Source organism: Chrysemys picta, chromosome 7 (assembly GCF_011386835.1).
Source record: "Chrysemys picta bellii isolate R12L10 chromosome 7, ASM1138683v2, whole genome shotgun sequence".
Lineage (NCBI taxonomy): Eukaryota > Metazoa > Chordata > Testudines > Emydidae > Chrysemys > Chrysemys picta.
The window spans coordinates 8,366,156-8,379,235 of record NC_088797.1 but is presented as its reverse complement, the minus strand read 5'-3'; the positions used below and the strand labels follow the sequence as shown (position 1 = coordinate 8,379,235).

The following is a 13,080-nucleotide window of genomic DNA, read 5'->3' as shown; positions in this document are numbered from 1 at the left end:
GGATAGAGCAGTCCCTGGAGATGCTGTCCCTATGCCTCCTAACAAGCACAGCACAGATTTCTGGCACTTCATCTTTTATGCAGTTCACTGAATGGCAACGTCTTAATATGACAAGTTCCTTGGAGCAGCCTTGTGGTGTAGTTAAAATGCACCAGAGCATATTTTTCCCATTGTGGACATTGTTTTTTTTTTTTAATTTGCTGGCACGTCATGATCACTTACTAATCAAACATATTGTCACTGAGTACTAGTGGACAACGGGGAGGGAATTTCTTGGCAGTTAATTGGGGAGCTAATTCATCTTGGCCCAGCTGGTCATTAGCTGCTAGGAAATGTCCATGCTTCAGTTCATTACTGCTACTGACTTGTGTGCCTGCTTTCCCCCGTCACAGTCCTGAGCTTTTCTGTGAGTAGGAGAACAGAACAATTCTCCAGGGCTTGTCGTCGTAAAGTTCTCCGCTTTTTTGATGTATCTGATGTACTATTTTGTACAGTATTCTTCTACTTTTCACTTTCTTTTTATTTAACCAGGCCTTTGATAGTATGCACCCGCCGACACTTACGTGTGTACCTTGCATTCTTTTCAGACAAAGCCCCAGAACTACTTTGATGGCAAATACTTTATGATTCTCTGCCTCATCTTTGTGTCTAGCTAACTCATTAAAAAAATCTTTTATATGGCATTGGTAATGGACAGGGTGCTTTACAAACATAGATAAGACCCATCCAATGCCTTGAAGACCCTGTAATCTAAATAAGACAAGACAAACACAAGCGAGGCACTTGTCAACAGCTCAGGAGATTAAGAATGTGGAGGTAATTAATGATGAGAAGGGGAGAGGGATTGTTTAAATAAAATAAATATATGGAGGTATATCTATCTCATAGAGCTGGAAGGGACCCTGAAAGGTCATCAAGTTGAGTCCAGTCCCTTGCCTTCACTAGCAGGACCACGTATTGATTTTTACCCCAGATCCCTAAGTGGGCCCCCTCAAGGATTGAACTCACAATGCTGGGTTTAGCAGGCCAATGCTCAAACCCCTGAGCTAGCCCTCCCCCCAGTGGTGGTACTGGGGAGGGGTTGGAAGTCGGGGAGAGAGGGTGCTTGGCAGATAGGGAGAAGGAAATCCTTCCATGCATAGTGAGGGACTTGACAGGAGGCATGAAGATGAGTGGGGGGGGGGGGGGGGGGAAAGAGATGAAGGGGAGAGTAAAAGTGAGAGGAAATGGAGGATGAGTAGGGAGAAAGGAGAGCAAGGCAACATTATCTAGAGCTTCACAGATGAAGGCAACGAGCTTGAATCTGACGTGATAAGAGATAGGAAGCCAGTGGAAGTATTTAAGCAGGAGAGTGACGTTTAGATGTATTTGTAGATCTCTCTGTCTATATCATCCACCTGTCTAGTCTATCTAGTAAACTTGTCATTCTCTTTATGCATTTATAAGGGCTGGCAAATTGATGGAGGGAGACAGATAGAAAAAACCAAGCACTGTTATGATGAACTAATCTGAATTAAATATAACATGTGAAGTGCAAGTCATGTGCCTGGTCCTGCAGGGGGCGCTTGGTGCCTTCCCCTCCGAGGGCTCCAGTGAGAATCGAAGTGGCTCAGCGTCTTGCAGAACTGTGCACACTCTCACCACAGTAAACTGCTACATTTCCCCTGCGTTGATTCTCTTTTGGCACCATGACAGTAATACCCCTCCCCCTCAACACTTCTACCTCTCTGATTATTAGGCCACCACCAAGTCAAGCAAGGGACGTGTGAAGTCGTCGCAGTGCATCGTTGCTGCAATAAGAACCGAATTGAAGAACGGTCGCAAACAGTCAAGTGCTCTTGCTTCCCGGGGCAGGTGGCTGGAACAACAAGGGCACAGCCCTCTTGCGTCGAAGGTAAGCAATCTCCCACTCACTCCTACTGCCCTTTGGCTCTCTGAGACGTTTAGTCTCCTTGATTGTTTGACTTCCTGCTGTCTAGAAAGCATAATCCTTCCTTTTGTTAATTTTGGAAACATCTCTGTTCGTTGATGATAATGAGTGTGCATAAATCTTGGTGTAATTAATCCCTTTAATATATGTTCTTGTTCATTTCATGTCTGTGCCAATAAAACTTCTTAGTTTTTCCATATTAAAAATTGTACTTTAAACTAGCCTCAAAACTACACAAGCCAAGACATTGTGAGTTTAATCATTAACCCATCCAGTTGCCTCTAGATATAGCAGCATGGCCATGGAATCGTTGGGACATAAAGAAACCACTGACTGGTCATCGATCCAGTACTTCGTAGCCATGGGCAAGCAGATTAGTACTGAGACATCTGGTTTGTGTGAACTCTCCTCTAGGCTGGCATAATCCAGCACCCTATAATGATAGTGAGCTTCTGCACTAGACCCCCATGTGTCTCCTCTGTCCTACATCCATTCAGCTTTGTGTGCATTCTAACCCAAATGAGATGGCATGTGAAGAATCCCAAGGGAGTTGATTATGTACCATTGAATTGGTGCCACAAACAATAGGTGGCACTGTTATGATGTTCTGATAAATGCAAAAGCATAGTACAAACTGATCTAGTCCATCACCCTTGCCTTCGGGTTAGTTTGAAGAGCTTTACAACCCATAGGCACAAGGCACAGTTTAAAGATCAATTTGCAGTCTTCAGTTTGTTGGCACTGGTAAATAGTGCTTTTTATAACACTTGACTGATATAAATTAAAAAGTTATAAACTAAGAAATTTTCTCTTGAGTTGAGATCTTATAATGCAGCCAGATCTTATAATGAATTTGTGTAGCTGAAATATCTACCCCCAAAGACTCAAATCTCTCTAAATATTTCATTGTTTGTCTCCGAACACATATGCTGCTTCTGGCCATGGGATGTTTTTATGTTGGGAAATGGCTAATATAAGTCTTCATTAGCTTATTTGTCAGTAAGAATTAAAAGGATCTTTACATATAAAAGTCTGTGAAATTTACATTTAAATTGAAATAAAGCAGAAAATTTTTAGTAGCTTACTGCTAATTAATATTGACACAGAAATCACTGCCCTACATTTTTGTTAATCCACAAGTAAGATACTTATCTTCTGTTTTCATTGCTTTTCTCACAAAATGATCACCTTTAAAAGTTAAATACAAAATACCCTCGGTTTCTCTGACTTTCTATAATGTTTCACTGTAGGAAAAATCCTACAAATAAATGTAACTGTCTGATTTTAGTACTTACTTTACCTATTTATATGTTTTCTATTTCTGAGACCCTGTTATTTTATTTAGGAATTAGATTTGGCTTGATGTCTGAAATATCTTGTAATGCAGGGGCACAATTCAACCTTAATTTTTCAGTTTACTGAATAATTTTTCCTGTAGAATCATATGCAGTACCTGTACCTTTTATGTAACATACCATGCCACAGTTTTACTGTTCTTTATGGTGGATAATAAAGTCTAGACATTTATTAAAATATACTTTAGTATTAGAAAGGTAACACTCTATGCTTTCACGACAGAATGAAGTGCATGGTGCAGTGAAAGTCTAATTTATTTTGTCAAAGCAAACACTTGCTGAAACAATTTAATGGCTTCTTTTCCTTCAAGTGTGCTTGAGATTAAATAAGACAAAACATTTAGAATGCAAGATTTTTAGTTATAAAAGCAGAAGCTCTTGATTTTTTTCCCCTTAAGGTGATGTTTTAATATACTTTATGTATTTCTGTAAGCATTTAGATCTGGACTCAATGACATTTTATTCCTCTGCTGTTGCACAGAACCCATAACTATCTGTTCACAGGCTCAAAATTGGATTTTTCACTATATACACAGACTTCTGTAAGCCTCAACAGTGCAAAAGTCAGAAAGAGATAATATTCAACATGGCCCGACTTGTATAACTAATTATTTTAAATATAATGAAAGAGATTCATTATTCTTTTCCCAGAGATTTTACCAAGGTCAAGAAGATTTAATTGGACCACATTCCGCACATTCGTAAAAATGAGAGTTAAAGGTCTTGTTGAAAGCGCAGTATTACTGGTTACATTCTAACTGAAACAAAGTGTACTTTAGAGCGCTTATTTTGAGTGGCTTTTTAAGGTATCTTCTTTTAAGCTTAGCTAATATTATTTGTATTCAGGTAGCACACTTCTCTTTGTGTCAAGCATTTCGCATACACCGTGTAATAATAATACTTAAAAGACAGTCCTTGCCCCCAAATTCTTTACAATCTGTACAGCCATAGTAGGAGAAAAGTGAAATACAAAAGACTTTACACACAATTTCACAATGGGATCCTGGTCCAGGACTAGGTCTCCGTATTATGCCAGAACATGGGACCCTTATTCAACTTGTTGAATACTTACCCACATGATTAGTCCTATTGAGTTCAGTGGCACTACTCACATCAGTTCATATACCATTACGTAAACAAGGGTGATACAAATGATATTAGTTCAGGAAGAATTATGATGCCAGAATGGAAAAATCATTAAGGAAGAATAGGCAGCCCTTGGTAAAAATACCTTTAATAATAATAATAATCCCTCTCTCTTATCTAGCGCTTTTCGTCTATAGATCTCAAAGCACTTTACAAAGGAGGTCAGCATCATTATCCCCATTTTACAGATGGGGATGCCGAGACCCAGGAGGTGAAGTGATTTGTCCAGGGTCACCCAGCAAAACAGTGTCAGAGCCAGGAATAGAACCCAGTTCTCCTGAGTCCCAGTCTATACTTAGCAGTCTTTGTAATGGACATAATTTCACACAGACTGCCCTAGGGCCAGGTACCTCAGGCTTCCAGACTCTGTTGCTGTGGTGAAGGTCTGCCATGTGTATCCCAGGGTTTCTATTTCTGTGGTGTTGGGATTTCTCTTAGGTTCCCAAGAACTCAACTCGACTCCGGACTCATCATCAAGTTTCATTGTTGGCATACAATCAAACTACACAGAGCTGATTAGACTCACGGGTAGGGGTGGGTACAGGGCATACCACAAATCCAAAGAGTACAAATATTGGTTACTTTATATACAAATGAAACCCCATACTGACACGTGTCTTCCATTCTACATCATATAGTGAACTTTATGATTGGCCAGGTTATTTTCAGGATCAATTCCTGTACCTATCATTCCTCGTTCACATGCCACACGTACACAGCCTGTTTTGTTAGTTCCCTCCTTGTATTTTGTTAGTTTCCACCTTGTGTGCTTATCTTCCTTCTATGTATTTGTAGCCATTGCTTCTGACACAATTATTTCTTGCCCCTGTTTTTACATAGCTTCTCTCTTTCCCTGTCCTTGGCTACTGGGGCCCACTCCTACCAAGAAAGGCCTACACATGGCACTGGGACAGTCCTGCCATGCCAGGGCTTGTGGGGTTTCCAGGTTGCCAGCTGTGGAACCAGGACCCTGGAGGTTGTGAAGTGTGTTTCCAGGGTCTGTGGTTGCAGGCCAGTCTTGCCATGTGGACTGCCCTAGGATGGGAACCGCAGGGCTTCCAGACTACTTGGCCAGTTGCTACCAATTTCTGAGCTGACCTGGGAGTCTGGAATCCCTGAGTCTTTGGCCACAGACCCAAGGCAGCTGCTGGCTGAAATTAACATTCTTGTCAATTGCACAGCTGGTAGCAGCAATGAGACTTTAAGGGGTAAGGCTAGCTTAGTGGGGGGATAGCTCAGTGGTTTGAGCAATAGCTTGCTCAACCTAGGGTGGTGAGTTCATTGCTTGAGGGGGACATTTAGGGGTCTGGGGATTGGTCCTGCAGGGGGTTGGACTAGATGATCTCCCGAGGTCCCCTCCAACCCTGATATTCTATGATTCTTGACTTTTCAGCAAATTGGGAAATTTTCCTGGGTGGAATTTTGTTTGTTTGTTTGGTCTTTCTCATGTTTCATTAACTTGTTTCTTGACTCAGCTCCCATTGAAGTAAACGGAGCCTTTTCATTGACTTCAGTGAGATATGGATTGGGCCCTACGTGACCTTTGTTGCTAAGTACTGTGTGTTATGGCTTTTGGTGTAAGTAGGCCATGAAATAGGAATTTTAAAAAATAATCATTATGGCATTTAGAGTAGAATCATAGCTCAGCTGGGTAATTTGGATTTTAAAATAGCTTGGACAGATGTTAAAGAATATTCCAGAAGGTCGAATTAAAACAGCAGTCTTATTACAGCAATACTGTGTGTTGAAATAGAGTACAATGTAGTGAACTAATGGGTCAGACTTCAAAATACTTTCAAACAAACATGGTGACATGTAGGGCCAAATTTTCAGTGAGGCCTCAGGTTTGTGCTAATTTATAATGGGCATGCGTGCCTGTAAAGATGGGGTTATGCGGTCAGGTGAGTGCCCATGTGCATTTTGTGTAGACCTGGAGACTGCATGGGCACTCTACAAAATAACATCACTGCAGAGTTAGGCATGGAAACTTGGTACTTCACTGGTCAATGAGTGTGGCAGTCACCCTAGCTGCATAAATATAGAAATGAGGTTGTGTGTGGGACACACACTGGGAGTGTGAATGCTACAATGCAGCCTGTCCACTGCAACTACCCAAACCCATAGGCCAGAATAGTGTCCACTGCTGCTCAGCAAACCCTCTGTAGTGCATTAGGACCTCTGGACATACACTGTCATAGATGCTTTGGCTCTCTACTCAGCTCAGCTCTAGCTACCCATGTGCATTGGCCTGGCTTTGGCAAGCACAGAACTCCTTTTTACAGAGCCCAGGGCATGCAGAGGTCCATACATGGTCACTCCATCTATACCCCCACCCTGGGAATCAGGGGATACAGAGTGCCATAATGAAGCTATGCCAACTTGCACCTGCTGGGGATCTGCCCCTAACTGTTCTGTAGAAATTAAAATTAGCCAAACAAATCTGGCGAGGTGAGGAATTCTACCAATGTTGGACTAATTGGAAAACACCTTCATCTGGAATATGCCTGGAGAGGCGAAAGTTGGTCAGAAGATTGTTGGCAGCTAACCACGTGCTACAGAAAGGAATGCAACGTTAATTAAAAGCATTGGACTGAAAGCCTTAAGTGCCTTGAATGTAAGAAATCGAGCCTTAAATTGAATCCTCATTCATTTTACCCAATCTCATTTGTAAAATGAATCTAGTAATATTTTCTATGTTGTGAGGCTTAATTAGTATTTGTAAAGTGCTTTGCACTTCTACAGTCTTTCACCCAGGGAACTTAAAATGTTGGTTGTAGCAGAAGTCAAAATAGCTCTCTAAAATGAAAAGTGGAAAGGTGAAAACCAATAGAGCAGGATTTTCCATTGCATTTTCCCGCCAAGCACAAAAAAGTCCACCGGTATTCCCTGGCAGAAGTACTCTTAAAATAGGGTGCAGGGGCAAAAGATATTTTCCTTAAAATAAGGCATTGGGTCTGTATATTTTTATTGCATGTTCATGATAGCCCACTCATTACATTTTTTCTCACTAAGGTCATTCCACTTTGAGTGCAGCAAACAAGGAACCATCTATGTGTGTGCGCATATTGTATATACAGAGGTAGATGTTTTAGTACTGAACGCTATTGACTAGATTTTTGTTTTTGTTTTTTGCAAGTCTTGAACAAAAAAAAGCAAGACTATTTCTTTCTCTCCCCTCAATCCCCCCTCCCCCCAAGCCTCATTTCCCTGGGGTTCTTTGAGCCTCCGAAGACAGGCCAACCACATGCTTTGAGAAACACTACTGTAGATAAATTAAGCTGCCAAGCTCAGAACAGAGCGCAGAATATGAAAGGAAGAATTTTTAATAATCAGTGAGTAAAAATAAAAATAAGAGAGCCTGCATAACTGCTTAGCGTTGCAGGTGTAAGATGTGATCAGAGCCATAGAAAATTTGGTTTAGTAAAGGTCAACTCCTTGTGCTATGAACAAGCGGTAAACACTTAAATTCAAAGTGATCATTATGACATTTAGTTTTCTCCCGTTTCCTCTGTAGAAATAAACATCCTTGAGTAAGTACCTAAAGCTAGGCTGACAGCCACTACCAAGAGGATAAAGCATTAATAATTCTTGTCTGTGGTGAAGCTACCTTTCCTAAGTGTGTTAAACGTATCTCTAAGTAAATCATCACAAGCCAAACTATCCCCCACCTAGGGCAATATACTATTTACTAGTAATGGAATCTACTATTGCTTCCCTGCGGAGCTGTGTCAGCAGAAAATTTATTCCAGCTAGGGCAGTCCACAGTCGGTTGGTAGATGTCACGCCAAAGTAGTCTTCTATTCCCTCAAGATGTTGGTAGAATATGAGATTGGTATACTCAGAGAGGCGGTGATCAGTTGTTCTCTATGTCCGCTAATGGTAGGACAAGGCATAAGGTAGGTAGCATAATCTGCAGCAAAGGACATTTAGGTTAGATATTAGGAAAAACTTTCTATCTGTAAGAATAGTTAAGCTATGGAATAGGATTCCAAGGGTGGTTGTGGAATCCCCATCATTGGAAGTTTTTAAGAACCGGTGAGACAAACCTGCGTCGGGGATGGTCTATTCTAAGTATATTAGGTCTTGCCTCCGGACAGGGGGCTGGACTAGATGACCTCTCAAGGTCCCTCCCAGCCCTACATATCTATGATTCTATTTGAAAAAATAGTTACTGAAACCTCCCCAAGAACTCTTCAATTTGATAAGGGGAGGAGATATTTTAAATCACTCCATGATTCAAACAGTGATAGGGACAGCAAAAGTTTAGTAACTATTTCTATGAAGAAGAGTTTAGTCTAAAATCCAGCCCGAGAACTTTCCTAGTATAGGAATATAGGAAGCATTTTTCAAATGATCAAATGTGCCCAGAGAGCTAAGAAATACGGCACTACAAAATAGACATTATGGACACAAGAGAATCCTGGCATAAATTGACATAAGAACTGGTGCTATACTATAGCAAAGAATTGGTGGTTTGCTACATCAAATAGAACAAAATATATTAAGTATATCAAGAAAGGGTTTCACTTATTCTGAAGAATGGTATCAACACAGAGCAGAAACCAGCCAATGAAAGAAAAGAAATTGGAATATCAGTGAAAAAGAATCACAACTAGAAAAGAGCTGAAGTTGAAATATTCAGGCCATTTAAGAGCTTGCAGGTCCAATGCCTGATTTACTCTTTGGTGCTTTTAGTTAGTGGCTGTGCTGGCTTTTGATGGAATAGGGTGCTTCTGGAAATAATGGGCCTCATTCACTGTCCTATTTATTCCGATTTTACACCATTTGAAATCAGCGGAGGTACTCGGACATAAAACTCTAATAGTGAATCAGGTCCTATATTGCAGGGTTATTCAACTGGCACTGGAGATTCATTCTTGAAGTATTTCTTTGAAAGGGATATTCAATCAGGTGTTGGAAATGGGTTGAGAGGAGGATGTAGGTTGAGAACACAAATGAAAATTGCCTCACATTTAGTGATGCCCTCTGTGGGTTAGTCTACAAACATATCATGACCAATTAATTATAATGGTTGCTCTCAGTACAAAAAAGAAGCTGGATGGAACAATGAAAGAAAAGAAATAATTGCATGTATAAATGGAGACGGGGATGTTAATAGAGAGAATCTGTGCTCAGTTAATGAAAGAACTTTGTAATTAGAAATACATGCTTACCTAAATACATGTAGCATGCAAAACAAATCAGAATTTTGGCAAATAGCAAAGATCTAAAACAAACTGATCAGGTGGTAATAAGCTCAGAATGGAAATGATCTCTAAAGTGCCATGACGCACAATTAAGTTTCATTCAAATTAGTCAATCAATAATCCATCAGCTGGAGTAGAAGCAAATGCTTGATGACAAGAACCATGTATTCATTTATAACTCCGGTAGGTTGAATGGAGAGTATCTGAAGTCAAACTGTTATTCCAAAAAGGTATTTTTCAGTCCACAGATGCCTCTAAATACCATCTAGACTGAGAAGATACCCTGGAAAATAAGTAATTGAATCAGCATTTCAGCACCTGAATCTTCCAATGTCAGCTTGATGTTAGTTAATCTAGTTTGAAGGCTGCAGTAGTAGGAAAGGTCCTTTTGAACTAATGAAAAATTGTTTATCTTTACATAAAGTAAGCTGTGTTATTTTTGTGCATCACTTTAGAACAAGGCACCTTGTTAAGTATGAAGTTCAGTATTTTGAGCACATAGTAAAAAAGTGCAAAGGAACTAAATCAACATTTGTAGCCATATTTTATTTTGCTCTCCACTTTAGATTATGTAAAATTGCAGACCCATATCTTCCAAATTGTTCTCTGTGATTTGATTAATCGCACCCACAGTACTAATGTTAAATCAGGAATGCATTGCAAAAGTTTGTAACATTTTGTGGCAAAATATCTCTGTTGTTGTCTGCATTAGTAAGAAGTTACGGCTGCTTTTGTAAAACTGAAAAGCATAGTCGGAGACAAATTGTGTTAAGAGTAGAAAATTATTAAATCTGCATAAAGTATAATAGTGTAGTCTACTGCAAGAGTGACAGGATGCAATTGAAAGTAGATTCTTAGTTAACTATTCATATGGTTTTTTCCCCCCCAGTGGTATTACAATAGATTACCCACTCCTGGGTCTTTGTTCTCTACGTGAGTGTCTGATAGAACTCCTGTAGCTCAAAGGTCTGAGCCATTATATTTTCTTACCTGCTGACAGAACCACTTCCAGCCTAGCACAGACATCCAGGTTAAACATTTACTATCCTGCACTCAACAGATCCACTCCATTTGAGGGTAACTTTTCATAGCAAGCTGGTGTGATGGTCTCATTAGCTGCTGCTGTTCTTATTGATTGATTGTATTACACTGATGTGAGCATCATCTGCTTGTGACATTTACCCTCTACCTTGTCACTAGGTTTTTGGACCTATCAGCTGTGGCTGGGTTCAGGGCTCCCGTTTAAATCCATTTCATTAACAGTTCAGACCAGATTGGTGTGGTCATAAGGAAGTAATTGCCAGAATTCTTCCCGGTCCCTGCATGTCCTGCTTGGCATGATAGTTCTTTGAGCCATGCCCGTCCCTACATTGCTTTCCAGTCCATCACAATGAGGAAGAGATGGTACCGCTTCATGCTCCAACCTCCTCCTGACCATGTCAGCTGCAGGGTACAAGGACTGAAGCCTAGCTATGATCCCTACTGCCAGTCTGACACCTGTTTATCTAGCTAAGGTAGTCTATCACCATGATATCTAAGCATCCATCTCCATACCAGCATCCTGGAACCAATATCCTGCCGATCCGGAGACACAGATGCAGCAGTCATGGACAAGTAGTGCTTGGCTACACATTGCAGTAATGCTCAGCAGTGGGGTGTGACTTCTAATGCACACCAATGCTGTGCACTAACTGGCCTGTGTAGACCCTGATGGTGTGTGCAAAAATGTCCGTAGTGCCTGCTAACATAATACTAGTTTTGGTGCACATTAGAATTCACCCCACTAGTGTGCATTACTGCACTGTGTAGACAAGCTTGTAAGTATTAACATACATAGGCAAGAAGCCAGAGCAACTTAAACGTTCACTGAATAGCATAAATAATTCAACTCAGTGAATTCAATGGGACTGTGGTACTCATGTGAGTAATGGTTTTAGAATCGGGTCTTTGCAGACTGGTTAATCATGGTGAATATATTTTCCGCCTAATGGATAAATGCTAGATTAAATATAAAACGAACAGGACAGTATAATTTTTAAACAAATAAATGGCTCACACATAATTTTCCTGCAGCTGAAACCATCAACTTAATAGAAAACACTGTATTCTGTTTCTGTTTCTAGCCTCCATTGTCATCCAGAAGTGGTGGTGTCACATGAACCCTTGCCTAGATGGAGAGGACTGTAAAGTACTACCGGACTATTCAGGTTGGTCTTGCAGCAGTGGAAATAAAGTCAAAACCACAAAGGCAAGTATAGAGAGCGTGTATATTTAAAAGATATGCCGTGTTGTTGTAGCCATGTTGGTCCCAGGATATTAGAGAGACAAGTAGGTGAGGTGATATCTTGTATTGAACCAGGTGAGAGAGACAAGCTTCCGAGCTTACACAGAGCTCTGATCTGTGTCACCTCGAACCGTGTGTCTCTCACCAACAGAAGTGGGTTCAATAAAAGATATTACCTCACCCACCTTGTCTCTCTAGATTTAAAGGTGACAGTCTAGTGACGACAAACGCTCGTTTCCATTGACCCTGCTCTGCTGGTGTTAGCATCAATCTCACCATCTTAAACGTTTTTTTTTTTTTTTTTTTTTAAAACAGTCATGTGTGTGATTGCTCCCAGTGAAGACACTGCTGGATCGAAGCTGAGGAGTGACTACTCCTCTCTCCAGTACCTAGCTCGATTAAATTAGTTGGGTGCTACAGTGATCTGGTGGAGAGCAGTGTTAGGGGCTGCACATCTCTAGCACCTCTCTCATTCTCAACGGGAGAAGGGCTAGAATCCTCATAGTGGGTTATCATGTGGCTAGCTCTGCCTCAAACTCCAGTCTTCCCAGAGAGCTGAGTTTTGCACCGCATGGGGGTTAGCATCTCCTGCACCGTCTCCCCAAAATCCTGCCCTCTCATCCCTTTTCAGCAGGACGTCACCAGTGCCCTACGGCAGGAGCAGGATTTTCCCCTTCCAGCAGGGCTTGGCCTGTCCCAAGGACAGATTGCCGAGCATGCCTTATTGTGCCTGTCAGCATAGAGGGTCATTGCCACAGGCAAATATTCAGTCAGGCAAGTCCACTACATTCATTTTGGGCCCAACACTTCAGCCTTTCATCAGCCTGTTTGTGTGAGGAAGGACAGCTCACTTGTATTGATAGCAGGATAATGACCTTGATTTGCAAAATAACAATGCAAGGCCAAGATTTTCACAAGTGACTGACTAAAGTTTGGTTCCTGACTCTGTGGTGAGAGACCAAAACAAGTGACCTGACTTTCAAAGGTGTGGAGAATCTGCACAGATTTCTGATAGGAGCCATAAAGCTCTCTGCACCATTGAAGGTCTGCCCACTGACCTAGGAGCATAATTATGGGCTTACCTTTAGCTGCCCGTTTTTTAATGTCTTGGCCAAGGTCTTCATTATGAAGCCCAGATTCATAACTAATGACCACTGA

The 13,080-nt window shown here is 41.0% G+C and overlaps 1 protein-coding gene across 3 annotated transcripts in view; it reads left to right on the top strand.

Annotated features, from left to right (window-relative positions):
- Positions 1–13,080, top strand: part of TAFA4 (TAFA chemokine like family member 4) — a 120,193-nt gene that overhangs the window by 92,569 nt on the left and 14,544 nt on the right. The window contains exons 4-5 of one of the 3 annotated variants that reach the window (XM_042849978.2): positions 1,739–1,894; positions 11,762–11,845. In XM_042849978.2, coding sequence (XP_042705912.1) covers positions 1,739–1,894; positions 11,762–11,845 — 240 coding nt within the window. Of the gene's footprint in view, positions 1–1,738; positions 1,895–11,761; positions 11,887–13,080 lie in introns of all 3 variants that reach the window. The other 2 variants (XM_005297810.4, XM_042849979.2) reach the window with 2 other exon arrangements.